General features: G+C 41.4%; 1 protein-coding gene across 2 annotated transcripts in view; it reads right to left on the reverse strand.

The window, feature by feature from the left end:
* Positions 1-10,066: 10,066 nt before the first annotated feature.
* Positions 10,067-25,182, reverse strand: part of LOC139375893 (polyamine-transporting ATPase 13A3-like) — a 38,886-nt gene continuing 23,770 nt past the window's right edge. The window contains exons 23-33 of one of the 2 annotated variants that reach the window (XM_071117840.1): positions 23,929-24,008; positions 23,691-23,733; positions 22,972-23,081; positions 22,499-22,595; positions 22,270-22,342; positions 21,895-22,072; positions 21,265-21,446; positions 20,818-20,906; positions 20,604-20,684; positions 20,187-20,288; positions 10,071-13,295 (exon numbers count right to left, since the gene is read on the reverse strand). In XM_071117840.1, coding sequence (XP_070973941.1) covers positions 13,116-13,295; positions 20,187-20,288; positions 20,604-20,684; positions 20,818-20,906; positions 21,265-21,446; positions 21,895-22,072; positions 22,270-22,342; positions 22,499-22,595; positions 22,972-23,081; positions 23,691-23,733; positions 23,929-24,008 — 1,215 coding nt within the window. In that variant the 3' untranslated portion in view covers positions 10,071-13,115. Of the gene's footprint in view, positions 13,296-20,186; positions 20,289-20,603; positions 20,685-20,817; positions 20,907-21,264; positions 21,447-21,894; positions 22,073-22,269; positions 22,343-22,498; positions 22,596-22,971; positions 23,082-23,690; positions 23,734-23,928; positions 24,009-25,182 lie in introns of both variants that reach the window. The other variant, XM_071117841.1, reaches the window with a different exon arrangement.

The raw sequence follows: 25,182 nt of genomic DNA on the forward strand, positions 1-25,182 counted from the left end.
ACAACAATACAGGTCTGAGTGCCTTCTCTATTTTTCAAAGAAACTAGTCATCTGTAACTTCAAATACTTTGTTAATAATGTAAATATAAATAAAGCCCCAATACTGACCTCAAAAACACTTCATTATCTTCATTTTTTGGACACATAAGGAGCCAAAAGCCAGGGGCATCCGCCATGTAATCATGTTTTTTCTGTTCATGGACACTGTTTTACACCCAATGTGTAAAATTACCAGTCCCCCCCCCAAAAAAAATAAAAACATGATTCAATGGTGATACGAGGATTCTCACAGGTGCCTTTCTCTGTGAGTATCTTCTAAAGACTACATGGTGTGCAGAGAATATTTAGGTGTCCAGAGGTGATGCTATTTTTTTCAATGTACACAATTCTTCTTTCTTTCACAAACAAGGACTATGGGTTCTGGGACAAGACAACAGAGAGAGGAGGGGACGCGGCAACGTGTTTCCCCTTATCAGCTCCATGCTCAGTAAGCCTGCTTGTCTGGCTGGAGACGTGCCTTTATTGTGCACTGTGATCTATAACGGTGCTTTATGGCACACTCCAGATCAGTATCAGTGTGGGAAACACAGAGGAGAGAGAGGCACAGAGGCCCAGGCCGCCATGGGAGAGGGTTAGAAAGCTATCGAGGGCCAACAGTGTCTGATAACAACCCACAACAGAAGGGCGGTTGAGTTAGACTGATTCGATTAGAATAACCTTCTGGATATATTTAAAGAAAATATATTGCTACTTTAACTTACGCATGTTCTAAACATTGTGGCACTTTGTTCACGTCAATGACTGTTGATGATGATTGACATGTTGTGTCACACAACGTTACATTTAAACAAAGACAGCACCCTGGGGCTGTTTGCTATTGGCCACTTTGTTTTTTTTTTACACTAACCTATCTTCACATTTACCTGCTTGGAGATGGACCGCTGCACATATTTCCAAGACAAAACAGGCAGTGGAATGGCCATCTCAATCACCAAATCCCAGGAATTAAACCGTTTTAACTGAGAGGCGCAGCGGTAAAAGGCACAGCATCTCAGTGCAAGAGGCGTCACTACAGTCCCTGGTGATTGGGAGTCCCATAGGGCGGCGTACAATTGGCCCAGTGTCGTCCAGGTTTGAATGCCATTGTAAATTAGATTTTTGTTCTTAACTGAGTTAAATAAAGGTTACTTTTTTTTTTTTAAATGTACTGGGCTGTGTGACACCGAGAGCAGGGACAGCCAGATGGGTATAGAGGGATCACTTAAACATCTCAGCCAGGCCTCCGCTTGTTCTCCCCACCTCCTCCCTTTGAGACCTTCTTAAAGAGGAGGGCCTCTCATAGCAACTCCTGGCAGTGGCCCGCCTGCCTTTTGTTCCCCTCCCCAACAGAAGTTTCTGCTCCAGAAGCCTTAGACAAGGCCCCCATTAATTGTGGGTCTGTGTGGAATACACACGGGACAATGAGCCCAACAGAGTGTTCGGCCCTCAGACAAGGCTGGAAACAAATGGTACAGGAATCCGGCAGAATAGAATCATCCTGGCTGATGTCACTGAATACATTTACCTACCTCAGAGCCCATTCAACACCACACTTTGTTTTACTTGGACAAAAAAAGGGGGAGGTTTCGATAGTGGGAAAGTAGGAGGGAGAGGCTCTGTGATGGGAAATCACTGATCTCCATGGTCACCATCCGTCCCAAAAATATGGTAGAATTTATTGGAGATGAAAGGGAGAGGCCATAAGATTAAAGATTAAAGCTCTCTTTCCCGCCCTCTATGATAATCAGATACAAAGAAAGCAATCCTAATGCACAGGGGTGGTTTTATTTAGCCAGACACACTGAAATATTGAGTAACCTTGCCTGAGACCTGAAGACTTGTGTTAGATCTTAGAGCTATGCATAGGCTTTAGCTCAAAGGGCTAACAGTCCTGTGGCATGATGCAGAAGAACTGTGTTCGAACCCAGTGGGTCACATCAACCAAATAAAAAGACCGGAGATCCAATCTCCTGTTCGTCAACAACCGGAGCATTTTCAAGTCTGCTCATCCCAGGTCAATAAACAGGAAGGATGCTTAGCTCTGGAAAATGAGTTGAAGAAGAAAAAGGGGACCATAGCAACAAGCATTTTGCAATTGGTCAGACCACAACAATCCGCCATCTGTCATCTTCCTTAAGCTTTAAGTCTTAAAAAGCCAGCATTTAGAGAGCTTCAACTTGGAGCAAAGGAAATGAGACTGACGTCTTATTGAACTCTAGGTCATTCCTTTCAAAAGGAATTGAGGTCCTCCTTCTTCCTCTTCCTCATCAAATTGAAAAGGTTCTGGTTAACTATGATGTCTTTCTCTCTATGGAACATATGAATTTTATTTATTTGTGCCATCGTCGTTCAAACACATTCCTGCAATGCCATACTTATCATGTAAACCGTTACACTAACTTTTGACTGTTTAAAACTGGTTATTTGGTTTTCGACTATATGGCTGTCCTAAGAATAGTAAAAAAAACTTTACTGGCTCAAATAGCTGACCAATCAGCCTGTTACCAACCCTTAGTAAAGTTTTGGAAAAAAAGGTGTTTGACCAGATACAATGCTATTTTACAGTAAACAAATTGACAGACGTTCAGCACGCTAATAGGGAAGGACATTCAACAAGCACAGCACTTACACAAATGACTGATGATTGTCTGAGAGAAATTGCTGATAAAAAGATTGTGGGAGCTGTTTTGTTAGACTTCATTGCGGCTTTTGACATTATCGATCATAGTCTGCTGCTGGAAAAACATATGTGTTATAGCTTTACACCCTCCGCTATACTGTGGATAAAGAGTTACCTGTCTAACAGAAGACAGAGGGTGCTATTTAATGGAAGCCTCTCAAACACAATCCAGGGAAAATCAGGAAATCCCCAGGGCAGCTGTCTAGGCCCCTTACTTTGTATGAGGATGACTCAATGACTGTACACGTCAGCTACTACAGTGACTGAATTGACTGTAACAGTTAACAAAGAGCAAGTCGAGCAAGTTGAGCTCGTCGAGCAAGTTGAGTTAACAAAGAGCAAGTTGAGCAAGTCGAGGTGACTAAACTGCTTGGAGTAACCCTGGATTGTAAACTGTCAATGGTCAAAACATATGATACAACAGTAGCTAAGATAGGGAGAAGTCTGCCCATAATAAAACGCTGCTCTAACTTCTTAACAGCACTATCAACAAGGCAGGTCCTACAGTCGTGTGGTCAGGTGCCACAAAGAGGGACTCAGGAAAATTGGCTGGCCCTTGAATGTACACAGGGAACAAACATTAATAATATGCATGTACATCTCTCTTGGCACAAAGTAGAGGAGAGATTGACTGCATCACCACTTGTTATTGTTTTTACCATCGAGGACCACTTTGGAAACAAGCATTTTAATGAATACTTTCAGGTGATATCCTCTGGGACCACATTGTACATTTTGTTGAAAACAGTTGAAGTCGGAAGTTTACATAGACTTAGGTTGGAGTCATTAAAACTATTTTTTCAACCTCTCCATAAATTTCTTGTTAACAATCTATAGTTTTGGTAAGTCAGTTAGGACATCTACCTTGTGCATGACACAAGTCATTTTTCCAACAATTGTTTACAGACATATTATTTAACTTACAATTCAATGTATCACAATTGCAGTGGGTCAGAAGTTTACATACACTAAGTTGACTTTGCCTTTAAATAGTTTGGAAAATTCCAGAAAATTGTATAATGGCTTTAGAAGCTTCTGACAGGCTAATTGACATAATTTGAGTCAATTGGAGGTGTACCTGTCGATGTATTTCAAGGCCTACCGTCAAACTCAGTGCCTCCTTTGCTTGACATCATGGGAAAATCAAAAGTAATCAGCCAAGACCTCAGAAAAAAATTGTAGACCTCCACAAGTCTGGTTCATCCTTGGGAGCAATTTCCAAACCCCTGAAGGTACCACGTTCATCTGTGTAAACAAGAGTACGCACGTATAAACACCATGGGACCACGCAGCCGTCATACCGTTCAGGAAGGAGATGTGTTCTGTCTCAATGAGATGAATGTATTTGGTGTGAAAAGTGAAAATCTATCCCAGAACAACAGCAAAGGACCTTGTGAAGATGCTGGAGGAAACACGTACAAAAGTTTCTATATCCACAGTAAAACGAGTCCTATATTGACATAACCTGAAAGGCCGCTCAGCAAGGAAGAAGCCACTGCTCGAAAACCGCCATAAAAAAGCCAGACTACGGTTTGCAACTGCAGATGGGGACAAACATTTTACTTTTTGGAGAAATGTCCTCTGGTCTGATGAAACAAAAATAGAACTGTTTGGCCATAATGACCATTGTTATGTTTAGAGGAAAAAGGGGGAGGCTTGCAAGCCGAAGAACACCACCCCAACCGTGAAGCACGGGGGTTGCAGCATCATGTTGTGGGGGTGCTTTGCTGCAGGAGGGACTGGTGCACTTCACAAAACAGATGGCATCACGAGGGAGGATAACTATGTGGATATATTGAAGCAACGTCTCAAGACATCAGTCAGGAAGTTAAAGCTTGGTTGCAAATGGGTCTTTCAAATGGACAATGACCCCAAGCATACTTCTAAAGTTGTGGCAAAATGGCTTAAGGACAACAAAGTCAAGGTATTGGAGTGGCCATCACAAAGCCCTGACCTCAATCCCATAGAAAATTTGTGGGCAGAACTGAAAAAGCATGTGCGAGCAAGGAGGCCTACAAACCTGACTTGGTTACACCAGCTCTGTCAGGAGGAATGGGCCAAAATTCACCCAACTTATTGTGGGAAGTTTGTGGAAAGCTACCCGAAACGTTTGACCCAAGTTAAACAATTTAAAGGCAATGCTACCAAATACCAATTGAGTGTATGCAAACTTCTGACCCACTGGGAATGTGATGAAAGAAATAAAAGCTGAAATAAATAATTCTCTCTACTATTAATCTGACATTTCACATTCTTAAAATAAAGTGGTGATTCTAACGAACCTAAGACAGGCATTTTTTTACTATGATTAAATGTCAGGAATTGTGAAAAACTGAGTATAAATGTATTTGACTAAGGTGTATGTAAACCTCAGACTTCAACTGTATGCCTGTTACCCAAAATAAATTAAAATCAATTCAATTTATGTGAGGTATTGACCTGTTGAAAACAGAGTTGTCTGTTTAAACGACTAGCACACAGCTCAGACACCCATGCATACCCCACCAGACATGCCACTAGAGGTCTCTTCACAGTCCCCAAGTCCAGAACAGACGATGGGAGGCACACAGTACTACATAGAGCCATGACTATATGGAACTCTATTCCACATCAGGTAACTGATGCAAGCAGTAAAATCAGATTTAAAAAACAGGAACTTGGCAGGAACTAATGGGAATCCATAATAAATACAGATACACAGAATGTCAGCTTTTGATGTTGTCAGTACCCAGCCAGTGCCCAGTCAGTACCCAGCCAGTACCCAGTCAGTACCTAGCTAGTACCCAGTCAGTACCTAGCCAGTACCCAGTCAGTACCCAGCTTCTCCAAGTCCATATCCATGAGTGTGTCTGCTGAGGGATTTATGATTGTGAAGAAGGCCATTCTTACCAGTGAAGATGACTCACAAGACCCCTATTTTGGCCACTTACTCTATGAAAGAGACTTCTGGGACTGCCCTTTCAGCACTCAAGGACCTCTAGCTGAGCCACCCTTCACAAGGTAGATCAGCCTCACTGGGGAAAAGTCTCTGCTCTTTTGGGGGAGCTGTCCTGAAGGATGCCCTTGTCCCCGGGCCTCCCTCCCTTCTTCACCTGCCGGCTTAGTGTCTCATCACTTAGCTATGCACATAATCCCTGGTTAGTGCATGTGAGCCACTAGGCCTGGGCTCTGGCTCCCGGCCTCCCGTTCTCACATGCTTGCTGGGTGGCTCCATGGTGGCCATGGCAACTCTCATCTTCTCATGACACTTGGGCCTCAGTCATAGGTCTAAATTCTCTCTGGTCCCTGAGCGTTGTTTTCGGTCAGCTTTCTGTCTCTTTCTGTCACCCCCCCCCCCCATCTATGTCCATTTGTATCTCTGACTCTTTATTTATCTATTCACCCCCGCAGTTTTCTCCTGTTCGCATGCTATGCTCAAAGCCTGCGAGAATGGTCAGGGTTAGTGAAGTTATAAGTGATAGTTCACTCCAAAATGTCAGTTTGTCAGTGGTTTTACATACCTCAAAATAGGTCTAATGTTGAGATGAGTCCATGCCGTGTGTGTATATGTCGTGATGCAATGCTAGTTGTAGCATTTGGAACGTGCATTTGGTAATCCATGCCGTGATTGGGAGTCCCATAGTGCGGCGCACAATTGGCCCAGCGTTGTCCAGGTTTGGCTGGGGTAGGCCGTCATTGTAAATAAGAATTGGTTTTTAACTGTCTTGCCTAGTTAAATAAATCAAATAAAAATGTGCCATCCCATCCATTTAAAATGTAACCGTTTTTCTTTTTGCCCACACTGAACTTTTTTTTTAGCATGAGGACAATGTTGGCCTCAGTACAACATCAACTACTGGTTTACTTTAATGCAACTGGTCGTCAAATGAAAATCTGACCCATTTTTTTTTTGTTGAGTCGGAGGTGTAAAATGAGAGTGTAAAACATACTGCAATCATTCATTGTGGCCCCTAAGTGTAGATCAGTTTACCCAACGGCTAGCCTTAACTATTAGGAGGGGGGGACTAAAAACCATCAGCCCTTGAGCAGGGTAACCTACAGCTCTGTTTGGCCCCACACTAACAAGTGTCAGTGATACCAGCCTGTCCTCCCCCTATGTGAATGCCATGTGAGAGGCGGCCCCATCCCTGCCCTGCCGCCTGAACACAAGGCCCTCCATTGACTTCTAACCTGTCGAGGGACCTGAGGAGACAAAAGGGCCCGGGGCGGGGCCCGTCCCTCCAACAAGGCGGTGAACAAACGCTAACACGGCTGCAACTGTCCACCCCCTGAATCACTGAATTCATTAACCAACCGCAGAACCCATTCAGGCCCATATCCCCCTGATAACAGAAGGGGACAGAGATGGCCATAAAGGATGGTGGCAGGAGCCTTGCTAAGGGGACAAGAGGGAGGAGAAGAGGCTTTGTGTCCGTCTGCTGGCCTACAGATCGTTGCAGGCCCGCTACCAGACATGGGCGTCTTTGTGTCATTGGTACAATGGGGCTAACCATAAGTGAGCAGCGGGCTAGCCTTGTGGCCCGACTATCAATCACTGTGATGGCCTTATGAGCGGGCCCATAGTTCCAAGTGAGGGTATCTTACTGTGACTTTTGATACTCTATCTTTGGAATAATGGGACCAATGTCGTCCAATACGTTGTCTCAAGTTTGCCCAAAAGCACCTTGAAGAACCTGGATGATCATCAAGACTCTTGGAAGAATGTTCTATGGACAGATGATTCAAAAGTATAACTTTTTGAACAACATGTGTCCTATTACGCCGGGTGAAAACCAAACACTGCATTCCACAGTAAGAAATTCACACCAACGGTCAAGCATGGTGGTGGTAGTGTGACGGTTTGGGATGCTTTGCTGCCTCAGGATCTGGACGACATTTCTAAATAGAAGGAACCATGAATTCTGGCATCGGTCAGTCATGTAGGGAGGACATTCCACAAGGCGTCCCAAGCCCCCAACTTTGTGAGAACAGTGAGAAATAAAGCCTGTGTTTGTGTGTGTTATTTAGGTCTATCTATCCATCTTCATATGTTACTGTCTGGAAACAAAGGAATACAGGAAAGACTTACACCAAACATCTAATTCCACATGTGAGGCAACACTAGCCAGAAACCACACTGCTCTAAAGCAAGATATCCTCATTCCAAAACGCCACTGTTGACCAAAAAGATGATCTACAAGTGGACACATCAATTCATGACTCCTCCACCTCCTCATCCCCATCATCATGAATATCCCTCAATGGCCTCTTCTTGCCCTGATCTCTGGGAGATTCCATTCACTGGCACTGAGCAGCCAGGCACCCCTCTCTTCTCTTTCAGGGTCCCCCTCTAAACTCTAAATCCACCCATTCACTGCTATGGGCCCTGATCTCCACATGAAATGATACCCTCTTACACTCTCTGGGCTTTAAAGCGCCAGGCAGCGAGGCGGCTGGGAAAGCTCATAATTGATCAGTAAGTGTGATCAGTAACTTGTGACCGTGGTCAGCCCCCCATGAAGCCCACAGGAGTGTTTTAATATACAGATTTATTGGCAAATGGAATGGTTGAGTTAAGTTGTCAGAATGGAAGAAGGCATTTATGCAATCCTCTCTACAGAGCAAACACAAGAGAAAATATCAATATTATTGTAGACATTTTCAGCAAATCACACATTCTTTGTGAGTTGTATCACAATGGAAAGGAAGTAATTAAAAGTAAACAATCGTTACAATTCATTTTCTTTCTTTTTTTTGTGGTTCTGACTATCAGTAAGGCATTTAAAGGATAGTTTAGTGAAATTACATACTTAGATTTGTTTTCTTACCTTGAAAGTTGTATATGGACAAGGAAAGACTGCAATCCACATTGTGGTTTTCTTAAACTAGCCACTGCCAACAAAGGCTAATATTAGCATATTCAGACTAAAAATCAATGAACGTCAATCTCCCCCGTTTATTGATGCCCAAATCATCTTAAAATAATTTCAAACCAAGTCGTTGAACAATAAATTCTATTTAACAGATGATTTGAGCATGACATTTAAAAAGGTAAGGAAACAAATATCGAACTATATAATTTCACTGAACTATCCCTTTAATACTTCTGGTGAGACCTTTACAGAGAGATATATTCAAAGTAATTGTTGACAAATGTTTAGGTCAATATCAACAAGCTTGGATGTTCACTACCGTTCAGAAGTTTAGGGTCACTTAGAATGTCCTTGTTTTTTAAATAAAATCAAATTTTTGTCCATAAAAATAACATGAAATTGATATGAAATACAGTGTAGACATTGTTAATGCTGGCAGCTTCATTAAATAGTACCAGCAAAACACCAGTCTCAACGTCAACAGTGAAGAGGCGACCCCGGGATGCTGGCCTTCTAGGGAGAATTGCAAAGAAAAAGACATATCCCAGACTGGCCAATAAAAATAAAAGATTAAGATGTGCAAAAAAACACAGACACCGGACAGAGGAACTCTGCCTAGAAGGCCAGCATCCCGGAGTCGCCTCTTCACTGTTGACGTTGTGACTGGTGTTTTGCGGGTACTATTTAATGAAGCTGACAGTTGAGGACTTGTGAGGCGTCTGTTTCTCAAACTAGTCTATCTAATGTACTTGTCCTCTTTTGCAGTTGTGCACCGGGGCCTCCCACTCCTCTTTCTATTCTGGTTAGAGACAGTTTGCGCTGTTCTGTGAAGGGAGTAGTACACAGCGTTGTACAAGATCTTCAGTTTATTGGCAATTTCTCGCATGGAATAGCCTTCAGTTCTCAGAACAAGAATAGACTAACGAGTTTCAGAAAAAGTTCTTTGTTTCTGGACATTTTGAGCCTGTAATTGAACCCACAAATGCTGATGCTCCAGATACTCAACTAGTCTAAAGAAGGCCATTTTTATTGCTTCTTTAACCAGCACAGCCATTTTCAGATGTGCTAACATAATTGCAAAATGATTTTCTAATGATCAATTAGCCTTTAAAATGATAAACTTGGATTAGCTACCACAACGTGCCATTGGAACACAGGAGTGACGGTTGCTGATAATGGGCTTCTGTACGCCTATGTAGATATTCTATAAAAAATAAAAGATAAAAGCTTTTTCCAGCTACAATAGTAATTTACAACATTTACAATGTCTACACTGTAATTCAGATCAATTTGATGTTATTTTAATGGAATTTTTTGTGTGCTTTTCTTTCAAAAACATGGACATTTCTAAGTGACCCCAAACCTTTAAACGTTAGTGTATACTAGACAATACAGGCGATACATCAGTTGTAAACCATGTACTGTACAAATTGAAAAAACAGATATTAAAATTAGCTGTTAATCTCAGAGAATATAAAATACAATCAAAATGTGATATCTTTTCAAAATAATTCCCTTTAATAAAAGCAGCATTTAGGTCAGGTGCAATGGTTTATAAATGTTACAAAATGTTACATCACCTCATTCCCACCCGTCACCTCACTTGGATACTCTAGGTCCGCTATTCTACAGAGATCAATTGTTTCATATGAGGAGATGGTACAGAATGTCACCTTTTTATTTGAGGGTATTCTCATACATATCCGTTTTATCGTTTAGAGATTAAAGCCCTTCATGTATTTAGTCCACCTATTTGAACGTTTCAAGTATTTGACGCCTTTAAAATGGGAGGACTAGATCCATAAAGTGCTTTCATTTCTAAATGGTAAAAGATATATATGAAAATACCTGACAATAAAAGGTGCCATGCTGTACTGTCGCCTCATATTAAACATTTGATCTTAAATCCAAAATGCTAAAGTATAGAGCTGAATTAAAACGTTTTAGCTTCAGCGTCCAAATAAATACGTACAGGAGTGTACGTGCACACACCCACCAGGTTTTTTTTCTGGATCAAAATTAGGGTTAGGATCGTGGCTGTGACGGGGGCGTGGTGAATAGTGCGGTTGCCGACTGAACATTTTAGAGGCCCTCTTGGCCGCAGAAAAAAATGTCCTGCAATTCTACACATATGTCATGATGTGAGAGAAGAATAATTTTCAATATAAATTTTCATTTTGCCATGGCTTATGCGTTGTTATGCTATCGGAGTGACTCAAACATAACAAAATCAATGGGGGCCCCATGCCATGACAAAAATACTGAATGCATAATTTTTCGAATTTTTGATTCTCCCTAACGGGCTAGATTTTATTTGGGGTGATTGTTAGTTCTCAAAGATCATCATATTTATATATATATAAATATATATATATATATGGTTTAAGTCATTTAAGTTTACACTGAAAATGTTTTCCCATTCCAATAATTTTTTATTAAGTCTTGCCCAAGACTTTTCTATGCAGAAAAAACCCTGCACACACACGCACAAACACACAGGCATCAGATCAACTCAAGTGTTCAGGTTTTACAAGAGTCACGGACACTCACATACTTCCACAGGAAGAATTACATTCATAAAGCGTAGCAAATTCTCAGAGAAACACAGCTATATATTATTGGTGCATTGGAATGTTATTCAATCTTGGCAAATACAGTAGTACCACTCACGCTTAAAACACACACACAGTGCTTTCAAAATGCATAATCTGGGTGTGTTGATAAAAATAAAAAAAATCCCTCCATTTCCCTCAGTACGGTCCTGTTCACACATGTTCTCTTGAACTCTTGACATTTCGTTGGAGCAGCAATCAAGGCAGGTGAGAAAGTGTTAGTGGACTATTCCATTGTTCTTAGTCTTTGTGAAGCTGAAAAATCAACCAGTGGTGAGTGCAAGGCAAGCCCTGTATTGGAAAGACATAATCTCTGGGCCTCGACACCAAGACTAAACTAATGGCAAAAAGAGGATGATAAGTGCCCAGTATGGGGAAACCTGTCAGTAGTCACATTGCTGGGGTTCTATGTGTGGTTTGGGGGTTATGGGTAAGGACGGAGCAGTTATGGTCAAGCGGTTGACAGGATCACAGTCTGATTGCAAGCTCATGATGTGATTTCACATGATTATTTTTGTTTAGTCCTGGATATGGGGCTAGTTGTCCAGGCAATGGAAGGTTCTAGAATCGATATTGGTTATAAAACAGGTCAGTTGTCCAGGCAATGGAAGGTTCTAGACTCGATATTGGTTATAAACCAGTCAGTTGTCCAGGCAATGGAAGGTTCTAGACTCGATATTGGTTATAAACCAGGTCAGTTGTCCAGGCAATGGAAGGTTCTAGACGCGATGTTGGTTATAAACCAGGTCAGTTGTCCAGGCAACAGAAGGTTCTAGACTCGATATTGGTTATAAACCAGTCAGTTGTCCAGGCAATGGAAGGTTCTAGACTCGATATTGGTAATAAACTAGTCAGTTGTCCAGGCAATGGAAGGTTCTAGACTCGATATTGGTTACAAACCAGGTCAGTTGTCCAGGCAATGGAAGGTTCTAGACTCAATATTGGTTATAAACTAGGGACGGGACGATATCAGTATTGCGATACTTGTTATTATCTTGGATAGGAAAAAACGAAGCAGATTTAACTTCTTTAGGAAAACAGCCCTTATGTTGGAGTCACATTTATTTATTTTCCTAGCTATAGATGGGTTAGCTGACAATGTCACGAAAACGATGCACACACATCAAATGGGGCAGAAGTCTGCGTTGTTATGAGTCTGGATGGCTAGATAGATACCAACAATTACAAGAAACTGCCATGTGGGGAATCGCAAGTGACTCATTTCAGCTAGTTTCATCTTCTTGATACCATGTCTTGTTTTGAGGTGTTTTGACTGATTTCATGTCAATGCTAATATGGCTCAAATTCGCTAGCTAGCTAACAACTGTTACAATGTATTTGAGAGACAAGTGCTCATTGGTTTTCAATAAACATTGGAGAATAAATATAGTTGACATGTCAACAATCTAAGCCAACCCATCTGTTTTTCCTCATAGTTAGGCACGCGTCCGTTTTGTTACTCAACAACCAACCTGCCTATTGCAGACAATATTTTACTTACAGCAGGTTTTTAAAATACCTAAGAGTTTGGTCTGCTTCATGTTTTCATTTTTACCATGGAAAAAATATTGCTATACTGGTATCATCACAGCCCTACTTGTCCAGGCAAAGGAAGGTACTATACTTGATACTGGTTATAAACCTGGTCCGGGGAATGTAAGGTTCTAGACTGGGTACTGTATGCCTCCCGAGTTGCACAGTGGTCTAAGACACTGCATCTCAGTGCTAGTGGCATCACTAGAGACCCTGGTTCGATCCCAGACTGTATCACAACTGGCCATGATCAGGAGTACCATAGGGCGGCGCACAATTGGCCCAGTGTCGTCCGGGTTAGGGGAGGGTTTGGCCGGGGTAGGCCGTCATTGTAAATAAGAATTTGTTATTAACTGACATGCCTGGTTAAATATATTTTTTTGTGGGTGTGGCCATGTGTCACATGCTGACAGTGTGGTGGGGGGTGCTGGTGGTGTAGGTGACGGTAGCAGGTTTGGGGGGCCAGTCGGGGTCCTCCTGCAGCTCCTGGGCGACTTGCATGTAGCGCACTCTGGGGGTCTTCCCTTTCCGACAGAACAGCCAGGAGAGGAACGCCGTGCACCAACGCTCATTAGCAGACTAGAAATAGTACATACACAAATGAAACAAGAAAACAGCAGACCACAGTAGGGTGATTCCTCACCAAACTAGGACAAAACAAAAACAAAACAAAAAGACTTGGTTTGGGGGATTTTCACCAAATTGGCGACATAGAAAGGTCCTTTGGAGGAAGGATTTGACACAGTGGGGTGTGAAATTACTGACACCCTTGATAAAGATTTTTAGAAGTCATATTTTTTCTCCCCAAAAGGTAGGGGTCAAAATGATTAACACCCCTAAAGATTCTAATAAATAAAGTAGTCAAAAGTTAAGTATTTGGTCCCATATTCATAGCATGCAATGACAACATCAAGCTTGTGACTCTACAATTGTGTAGGATGCATTTGCAGTTCGTTTTGATTGTGTTGCAGATTATTTTGTGCCCAATAGAAATGAATAGAAAATAATGTATTGTGTCATTTTGGAGTCAAAATGACAATACAAGAATATTGTTTCTAAACACTTCTACATTAATGTGGATGCTACCATCTGAATCAAAGTTGTGAATTGTGAATAATGATCCGTGAGAAAGCTAGGAGGGTCAAAGATCATACCCGCAAGACATGCTAACCTCCAGTTATTGGTAATTGTGAGAGATTTGAATTACTTATTTTATAGTCATTATTGTTCATCTTTATCAAGAGTGTCAATATTTTCAAACCCCACTGTCTATTTGACATTTGTATCTTAAAGCATGATTGAGAAATAATTAATTGAAGTTGGAATAATTATGGCATTTCAGCATTACCCAGGCCTCCTTTAAGACTCCATAATGTTTCATCTGTAGGGGCTACAAAGCAAAAAATGGGTGTCATATGAAGCCTTACCACTTGCTGTGTAATATGAGTAGTATTTTGTTTTTAATAACAATTAATTACATACATTCATGAATATAAAAAAATATCAACTTTAATATTTAATAAATATAAACTGGGTGGTTTGAGCTACATTTAGAGTTATGATCCAATTTGTTACATGCTGACCAGACTGGACACGTCGCGTGTGTCGCAAATTAAATTTAGAAATCCATGTTATTAAATTATTGCACCCACACTGCTCGCGCGTGCCAACGAGCGTCTGCGACACCAAGGGCTAAAATAGAACTCATTCCTATTTCTGACGCAGATCGCGCTGAAAGTCCTGCCTCTCCCATCTCCTCATTGGTTTATAGAAGCAGGTACCCACGTGCCATCTCCTCATTGGTTATACCCACGTCGGTGACTGAAAGACGAACTGTTTTGCCGGTAGTTGTGGTAATACAATGAAAGTTTAGATGCGATCACCATATAAGTTAAACAATGAAAAAGCCTGGAAGGAGGAGAGATGACTAGAAACGATTCGGTTGGCCGTTTTTTTTTTGTCGGAGTAGAGGTCCTTGTGCATTTCAGGTAAAATAACAACTCAATGTTTATATCCCAGGAAAAACTAGCTAACAACAGCAAGCTAGCTAAATAGGACAAATTAACGTTAGCTAGCAAGTGCACGCTAACTAGCTAAATTGCCATACATGTTTAATGATTTTCGACCTGTCCCCAAATTAATGTCATTGGTTCAGAGTTTGTTTTGATATTTTAACCTGCTTGTCGTGATCGCGTTCGGTGTGGGGGCAAAATAAATGTGCGCACGATGGCGCACGCGCGCAGCCGGTTTGAGTTCCGTGTTAGCGTTACCTACAGAGTGAATGTGAAAATGGATTCTAAATGGTCGCCCTCTGCTGGTGATTTGCAGGATATGCAATGATGCAAGTAAAAGGAGGGCTGTAATTGGTTAGATTGCCTACTATGCTAATTTCTCTGTATAAAATGGGCCATAACTTAGAGCAGTGGTACTCCTTATTTTGTGGCTTGCGGTGATTTTCCTATTTTCCATTCATAATACGTAACAATGATACAATTTCAATTCAATGTGATTAATGCAAGCCTGAATCACTTTATTGAATATATATTGTTCCCTGGACGGCAGATAGATGGCAGTATGCCGCAGCTGTTGAACAGAAAGGCCGAAATAGAACGTAACTGCTCAGCTACAGCGACCAACACATCAGTTTGCTACTAGCTAATTTTGCACTCTAGTAGACATGGATCGATTTATTGTAAAAAAATAATAAAAAATAAATAAATAAACGTAAATCTATTGACAATGAAAATGAGGTGAAAGAACTGGAGAACAACGTGACAGCTATGCACGAACAACCACCGGAGAGCCAAGAAAATCAGGAAGATGGCGGCAGGGAAATGCAGCTAGCTAACATGGCTAGTAACGTGGGTCCTGGGGCAGAGAGAAGGATACGGTCGATTCAAGAAGAAAACAGAAAGTTCCAAGAGAAATTGACTTTTTTTTTTGTACTGTATAATGGGACTAGCTCACTTTGTCTTATTTGTCAGACGGCAGTCAATTGTTTTAAACGAGCAAATTTAGAGCTACATTTCCAGTCACATCATGCTCACTTTGACAAAACATATCAGCCACAAAGCAACCTAAGAAACAACAAAATAGCACAGCTCAAAGGACAACAACAAATGATGGACAGATATGTTGCAGCGAAAACGACAGAGGCAACATGAGATGGCTTGGATACTAGCGGTATCTGCTCAAATCTGGCATCAGATATTTTCGCTCATCCAGGCTACCTGCCACCCCATGTGTATGTATATATTTGTGATGTGCTGTACATCAAATCAATTGCATGTGCTCTATTGCTCAGAATTTGCTCTCAATTGATATTATTGGAAGAAAAAGTACAACAATTTAAAGATCTGTGCGGCCCTCTGAATGATTGTCTCAACCCAAAGTGGCCCACTTACAAAACATATTGATTAACACTGACTTAAGAGTATATTATGTTCAACAATATATTGAACAATTAGTCAAATATTTTCAATATTGATGTTTATATTTTTTTATAGGCTGACCAATGTAAAATTGTTATGGAAATGAAAATACTACTCATATCACAAAGCCAGCGGTAAAGCTTCATACAACACTTTTTGGCTTTGTAGCACCACATTATTACTCAGTTACGCTGTCAGATACAAAAGGTCAAATATATGTCAACAATCCTTCCTCCGAAAGGAACCTTCTATGGATTATATTTAGTAAAAATCCCCCAAATCATGGTATTTTTTCCCCTAGTTTTGTGAGCAATCACCCAGTATCAGCATAGACCACAGTTGTCTTTAGTGGAGTACAATTCTACACATGTTGCTAATCTCATGTTATTTGACACATTTTGCAATGAGGCCAAGAGAGAATGTTGTTGCTTCAAAGCTAATTTCTAGCAATTCTACACATATTGGCATGGGGCAGAGACAAAAATGTGCCGTTTTATAGTTAATAGCATGCCATTCTACACATTTTGCAATGAGGCTGAGAGAATTTTGATTTTTTTTTAAAGCAAATGTCCTGAAATTCTCAACATTTTTGCTATGGCTTAAGACCTGTTCATATGCTTTCTGGGGAGGGGGATTGGAGACCTCCAGGGTTCTGGGGAGGGGGGTGGATTGGAGACCTCCAGGGTTCTGGGGTGGGGATTGGAGATCTCCAGGGTTCTGCGGGGGGGATTGGAGACCTCCAGGGTTCTACGGGGGGGGGGGGCAACCTTGCAGTGGTGTGTGGTACGCCAGTGGTTGCTTTTCAAATGCTACAGAAAGTATTTTTATTCCTAGTAATAATGCATGATACAGAGCATTTGGTAAGTATTCAGACCCTGACTTTTTCCACATTTTGTTACGATACAGCCTTTTTCTAAAATTCATTAAATAGTTTTTTTCCCTCATCAATCTAAACACAATACCTCATAATGACAAAGCAAAAACAGATTTTTAGAAGATTTATTTAAAAAAATAATTAAAACTGAAATATCACATTTACATAAGTATTCAGACCCTTTACTCAGTACTTTGTTGAAGCACCTTTGGCAGCGATTACAGCCTTGAGTCTTCTTGTGTATGACGCTATAAGCTTGTCACACTTGTACAGTGCCTTGCGAAAGTATTCGGCCCCCTTGAACTTTGCGACCTTTTGCCACATTTCAGGCTTCAAACATAAAGATATGAAACTGTATTTTTTTGTGAAGAATCAACAACAAGTGGGACACAATCATGAAGTGGAACGACATTTATTGGATATTTCAAACTTTTTTAACAAATCAAAAACTGAAAAATTGGGCGTGCAAAATTATTCAGCCCCCTTAAGTTAATACTTTGTAGCGCCACCTTTTGCTGCGATTACAGCTGTAAGTCGCTTGGGGTATGTCTCTATCAGTTTTGCACATTGAGAGACTGACATTTTTTCCCATTCCTCCTTGCAAAACAGCTCGAGCTCAGTGAGGTTGGATGGAGAGCATTTGTGAACAGCAGTTTTCAGTTCTTTCCACAGATTCTCGATTGGATTCAGGTCTGGACTTTGACTTGGCCATTCTAACACCTGGATATGTTTATTTTTGAACCATTCCATTGTAGATTTTGCTTTATGTTTTGGATCATTGTCTTGTTGGAAGACAAATCTCCGTCCCAGTCTCAGGTCTTTTGCAGACTCCATCAGGTTTTCTTCCAGAATGGTCCTGTATTTGGCTCCATCCATCTTCCCATCAATTTTAACCATCTTCCCTGTCCCTGCTGAAGAAAAGCAGGCCCAAACCATGATGCTGCCACCACCATGTTTGACAGTGGGGATGTGGTGTTCAGGGTGATGAGCTGTGTTGCTTTTACGCCAAACATAACGTTTTGCATTGTTGCCAAAAAGTTCAATTTTGGTTTCATCTGACCAGAGCACCTTCTTCCACATGTTTGGTGTGTCTCCCAGGTGGCTTGTGGCAAACTTTAAACGACACTTTTTATGGATATCTTTAAAAAATGGCTTTCTTCTTGCCACTCTTCCATAAAGGCCAGATTTGTGAAATATACGACTGATTGTTGTCCTATGGACAGAGTCTCCCACCTCAGCTGTAGATCTCTGCAGTTCATCCAGAGTGATCATGGGCCTCTTGGCTGCATCTCTGATCAGTCTTCTCCTTGTATGAGCTGAAAGTTTAGAGGGACGGCCAGGTCTTGGTAGATTTGCAGTGGTCTGATACTCCTTCCATTTCAATATTATCGCTTGCACAGTGCTCCTTGGGATGTTTAAAGCTTGGGAAATCTTTTTGTATCCAAATCCAGCTTTAAACTTCTTCACAACAGTATCTCGGACCTGCCTGGTGTGTTCCTTGTTCTTCATGATGCTCTCTGCGCTTTTAACGGACCTCTGAGACTATCACAGTGCAGGTGCATTTATACGGAGACTTGATTACACACAGGTGGATTGTATTTATCATCATTAGTCATTTAGGTCAACATTGGATCATTCAGAGATCCTCACTGAACTTCTGGAGAGAGTTTGCTGCACTGAAAGTAAAGGGGCTGAATAATTTTGCACGCCCAATTTTTCAGTTTTTGATTTGTTAAAAAAGTTTGAAATATCCAATAAATGTCGTTCCACTTCATGATTGTGTCCCACTTGTTGTTGATTCTTCACAAAAAAATACAGTTTTATATCTTTATGTTTGAAGCCTGAAATGTGGCAAAAGGTCGCAAAGTTCAAGGGGGCCGAATACTTTCGCAAGGCACTGTATTTGGGGAGTTTCTCCCATTCTCTGCAGATCCTCTCAAGCTGGGGCGGCAGGTAGCCTAGTGGTTAGAGCGTTGGGCCAGTAACTGAAAGGTTGGAATTCCCAAGCTGCCCCTGAACAAGGAAGTTAACCCACTGTTCATAGGCCATCATTGTAAATAAGAATAAGAAATAAGAATTTGTTCTTAACTGACTTGCCTAGTTAAATAAATCAAAAGCTCTGTCAGGTTGGATGGGGAATGTTGCTGCACAGCTATTTTCAGGTCTCTTCAGAGATGTTCAATCGGGTTCAAGTCCAGGCTCTAGTTGGGCCACTCAAGGACTTTTCCCGAAGCCACTCCTGCGTTGCCTTTGCTGTGTGCTTAGGATTATTGTCCTGTTGACCCAGTCTCCAGACCAAAGAGTTCAATCTTGGTTTCATCAGACCAGAGAATCTTGTTTCTCGTGGTCTGAGAGTTTTTAGGTGCCTTTTGGCAAACTCCCAAGTGGGCTGTCATGTGACTTTTACTGAGGAGTGGCTTCCATCTGGCCACTCTACCATATAGGCCTAATTGGTGGAGTGCGGCAGAGATGGTTGACTTTCTGGAAGGTTCTCCCATCTCCACGAAGAAACTCTGGAGCTCAGTCAGAGTGACCATCGGGTTCTTGGTTATCTCCCTGACCATGGCCCTTTCCCCCCGATTGCTCAGTTTGGCCGAGCAGCCAGCTCTAGGAAGAGTCTTGGTGGTTCCAAACTTCTTCCATTGAAGAATGCTTCTTGGGGACCTTAAATGCTGCAGAAATGTTTTCCTTCAACCTCACTGCTTGGCTTTTGCTCTGACAGGCACTGTCAACTGTTGGACCTTATATAGACAGGTGTGTGCCTTTCCAAATCATGTCCAATCAAATGAATTTACCACAGGTAAACATCTCAAGGGTGATCAATGGAAACAGGATGCACCGGAGCTCAATTTCAAGTCTCACAGCAAAGGGTCTGAATAATTATGTAAATAAGGTATTTCTGTTTAGTTTTTTTTATAAAGTAGCAAACATTTTTAAAAGCCTGTTTTCGCAAGCCTGTTTTCACTTTGTCATTTATGGGGTATTGTGTGTAAATTGATGAGGAAAATGTTTTATTTAATCCATTTTAGAATAATGCTGTAACGTAACAAAATGTGGAAAAGGGAGGGACAACTACTATGGGTCATAGTGGGGGGGGGGGACAACTACTCGATCTACAAAGTGAAAGAGAACAAGATAAAGGGGCAAAGCCTAAACATTCCCAACCTGAGGTGTGAGAGTAGCGGAGGTGACGGCCATGCCATCGCTGCCCCCCTGCTTGTCTCGACTGAACACCAGCTTCCATAAGATGATGTCAAGGACCAAAGTCTAAGGAAGATTTCATTGGGCAGGAGTGAAAACAAAATGGCTGCTGATCGTCCATAATTAGGGGGTGATGATCAGGTTATGAGCAAAGACAAGGATGTCACTCAGAACAACAGTCAAAAATAAAAGCACACTTTAATTAAGAAATATTGATTCAATGTGGTTGTTATATTTGATTATTGAGGGATTGTATCAATTGATTGGATTGGTGTCATTTAATAATCACAAATGTCTACATGCAAGATTCTCAACAAGCTGAATCCTGTAGAGACAGATTGTAGGGTGAATACACATGAAGTTCCCTATAGCATACTGTACCTCCAATAGGAAAGACACAGCAGCGTTCACTAGGACAATGATGACCACTGTTATGCGCCATTCATGGGGAACACACACAATCTACGGGGAAAGAGCGCAATGGGATGGGGTTAGCTAGTCTCAAGACAAAAGCGTCACAAGGCAAAGCATACACTACACCACATCATGCCAGGCAATGGCAGCCATTTTGGGTCGGCCATTTTGTCTCACTCACCTCCAGGAAATTGTCGATGGCAGGAACAGGATACAGCATGATCATGAAGAGGAATATGTACAGAGCCATACAGGATAGCATGAACGGCCCTATTGACATGGTTCAAACAAAATGAGGTCACCAGTAACTAGGCCATTTTGCTGCTCATATGGACAATTTAATATAATTAGTGTCAGGGTCAATTACATTTAAATTCCAGTCAATTCTGGAAGTACACTGAAATTCCAATTCTCTTCAATGCTTTTCAATGAAGAACATTTGGAAATTAAAATTGAATTTGGTTAACTTTCTGAATTGACTGGGATTAAAGCCCAGATTGACAAATCAATACAGTAAACCATAGCTTTATAGTAAATGTTAGCTCTATGTCAAACAATAACATTAGCATCTTAAATCTGCTGTTACTGTGGATTCAAACACAGTTGACAATACACAAGTGGAGCTTACAGTTTTTATAGCTTGGCTGTCTGAAAGGTTTTCCCTTGGAGAAGATGATGGCCACTGCCAGGTACTGGAAGGAGGAGACGTAGAAGAGTGTAGTGTTCTCATAGTTCCTGATGTTCTTGTGGTCGACATGTGACGTTATGTTGGGACCATGGGTGAGATTGGCACTGGAAACATTACAAGCACTGTTGAAGAGAAACTTGGGTTAGCATGAAGATAACTTTCTTGGACATAATTACATGGGCCAGCTATTGTACCTCAGATTGTTTCCAGGATATGCCAAGACCGCAACTGTCGTCCAGAGCAAAAGTCTAAGGGTCTATTGACCTTTAGATGGACTTCCTAGATGGACTGGTGGAGTACCCCTTATCAATCCCTTAGACCCCCAGATAACTTTCTTGGACTTCTGGATTGGGTTGTTGGACCATCTGAGGTTGTGTCCTACAATTATTTTTTGGACCTTCCATATAAAGTAAGTGTCTCAGATCATTTTGTTGGACCATCATATAATATTTTGGATCATATATATGGTCCAGATGATCTTTTGGACCATCAGATAACTTTTGGGGTCATAAATAGCCAAATAGGTGTCCCAGATTCCTTCCCCCACAGCACAGGTAGTGCAGTACTCACTCTGAGAGGGGCGTCCATTTCTCGTACCAGTTCTGGCCCCGGACCCAGAGGAAGGCCAGGACCTGGAAGGCCAGACAGGTGAGGATCTGGGTCAGCACGGAGAACAGCAGAGGGCCTGAGATTAGACTGGACGGGGGGCGCTGCGCCACCAGAACCTTCCACGCCGGGTTCAGACTCACTTACAATAAATAATGAACAATAGGAAATCAATAAATGGCAGTACATTTTTAATCAATTTTAGTCATTAATTTCAGTGATACAGCAATTAGGATGTGAATATTTGAGTCCCCATAAAGAAACTATCAATGTCTGCTTGGATACTCCACTCAAGTAATGCTGGTTAAAACATTCAGGATACAGGTTTCTATTACTCACTTGTGAAGGCAATGATCAGAATGATAGCAACGTCAATGAAGAGGAACTGGAAGTCTCCCAGGTTGCTGAGGATCTAGAACATGGAGACACAACCCCTTAAAACTGATCTCAAACCAGTCATTACCGTATTCATCAGTTGATCATAGCAGCTACACTTATCTCAAACTAGCCTGTTATCATGTTTGTCAGTTGAGCTTAGTAGCTAAACTGATCTGGGACCAGTACTCACAGAGTAGAGGAGCGTGACACTGAGGTACTGGATGATGCTGTACAGGGCCATGAACTTGAACACACAGAAGGAGGTGATGAGAGCAGCTCTCCCCTCTCTGTGGAGAAATAACAGGCCATCATTCAGACCGGCAACTCTGAGACTACTTTGATATAGCACTTCAAATACTTCAACAGATACATTTTATTCCACAGACAGATATTTGACAGGTACTTGTGCCAAGTAATTTATAACAACTGTATAAGGACTGTCAAATAAAGAGACATTTGACATTGTTGATGAAAGGGGATGCTATTTCCTCTATAGGTTTATTCCAAGATTCCTGCCTTCCAGGGAGTTGTCTCTGGCCACTGTGCTTCTGCCTTTGCGTTGCTTGCTCTTTGGGGTTTTAGGCTTGGGTTACTGTAAAGCACTGTGACAACTGATGATGTAAAAAGGGCTTTATAAAAAACATCTGATTGATGCTACAGTACCTAATGAGGTTGGGCACACAGGAAATGTTGGCCGTGGAGGAGGTGAAGGGGGAGGCGACCGAGGCCTCCAGCTCTGACAGAGAGATCCCACTGTGAGCTCTCTTTAGGGCCTGGAGATAGCAGAGGGAGGAGGGGAGGTCACTCGATGTGCTCCAAATAATTGCTTGGAACATTGGTTGTGGGTTTAATTCCCATGGAGGCCAGGTGAAAGGTAATAGCCTGTCTGCTAAAATACATTTTATAGCAGAGTTAAAAGAGGGCGGCATTACAGGATAGAGACGTCTGTTCCTAATAGTGGCATCAGGAGAATACTGCCCACTTATGGAATCTACTGACCAATGTCATACTGCTTGAACTGTGTACAGTTTGAAAACAGCTGATCCTATGGTCTGAACAGTGGCCCTGATCATAGAAACACTAATCTGCCCCATTCAAGCATTTTTTTTTTACAGCAAATCAAATCAATATATGCCATTTAGCAGCTGCTCCTATGCAAAACAACTTACAATCATGTGTGCATGCATGCATGCATTTTACATAAGGATGGTCCCGGAAATCAAACCCACTATCCTGGTGTTGCAAGCGCCATGCTCTATCAACTGAGCTACAAAGGACCACGTTAATTGTAGTAAAACATGCTTTTAAATTATGAGATGAAAAACACTGAGTACATCTCTTCAGAACTGTAGTACACATAAAAATGACAACCCCATACTTACGCCACAGTCATTGGCACCATCACCACACATCCCTACAGTATAGCTGCAAAGGGCAAAAAAATAAGAGGCAATTAAAGCCAAGTGGTCAACATATTATTTCGCTGGATGACAGAAATGTAGCATAATGTAGTTTCCCAGTAAGCACAAGACGTGATTCCAAAAGGACGTATTTTCATCCAAAAATAACTATTTTGAACGCCTTGTGCTTGTAGGGGTTAGTGCTGAAGAGGAGACTCACTCCACACTCTGTAGGACCTCTACCAGCTGAGTCTTCTGGTCAGGAGCCATGCGGGCGAATATTGTGGCATGCAGTGCCAGCTACAGCACCACCCAGTGGACAGACAGAGCATAACACTAGCATCAAATAACGTGGTATTAGTGTGACTAAAGCTGCGTTTACACATGCAGCCCAATTCTGATCTTTTGCCCAATTAATGACAAAAGAGTTGATCTGATTGGTCAAAAGACCAATGAGTGGAAAAATATCTGAATTCGGCTGCCTGTGTAAACAGAGCCATGATGTCCATCATTTTTTTTATTTAACCAGGTAGGCTAGTTGAGAACAAGTTCTCATTTGCAACTGCGACCTGGCCAAGATAAAGCATAGCAATTCGACACATACAACAACACAGAGTTACACATGGAATAAACAAAACATACAGTCAATAATACAGTAGAACAAACAAAACAAAAAGTATATTTACAGTGAGTGCAGATTAGGTCAATTAAAACCTGTTGAAACTAGGGGGCACTATTTTTATTTTTGGAAAAATAACGTTCCCAAAGTAAACTGCCTATTTCTCAGGACCAGATGCTAGAATATGCATATAATTGACAGCTTAGAATAGAAAACACTCTAAAGTTTCCAAAACTGTAAAAATATTGTCTGTGAGTATAACAGAACTGATATTGCAGCCTGAGAAAAATCCAATCAGGAAGTGACTCTTATTTTGAAACCCCTGTCTTTCTATCCATCCCTATTGCCAATTGAAAGGGATATCAACCAGATTCCTTTTTCTACGTCTTCCCTAAGGTGTCTACAGCCTTTAGACGTAGTTTCACGCCTTTATGTTGAAGAATGAGCGTAAATGAACACATTGCGTAAGTGGCCAGCTGATGGCTCTCAGAGTGATTCTTGCGTAAAAGAGAGAGGTAGCCATTTTTCCTCCCGGTCCTACTGAAAAGCCAACTGTCCCGGTTGATATATTATCTAATAGATATTTGAAAAACACCTTGAGGATTGATTATAAAAAATGTTTGCCATGTTTCTGTCGATATTATGGATATAATTAGGATTTTTTTTCCGGCGTTGTCGTGACCGCTATTTCCGGTGGATTTCTGAACATAACGTGACAAACAAACTGAGGTATTTTGGGTATAAAAATAATCTTTATGGAACAAAAGGAACATTTGCTGTCTAACTGGGAGTCTCGTCAGTGAAAACATCTGAAGATCATCAAAGGTAAACGGTTAATTTGATTGCTTTTCTGAT

Source organism: Oncorhynchus clarkii, chromosome 20 (genome assembly GCF_045791955.1).
Source record: "Oncorhynchus clarkii lewisi isolate Uvic-CL-2024 chromosome 20, UVic_Ocla_1.0, whole genome shotgun sequence".
NCBI classification, from domain to species: domain Eukaryota; kingdom Metazoa; phylum Chordata; class Actinopteri; order Salmoniformes; family Salmonidae; genus Oncorhynchus; species Oncorhynchus clarkii.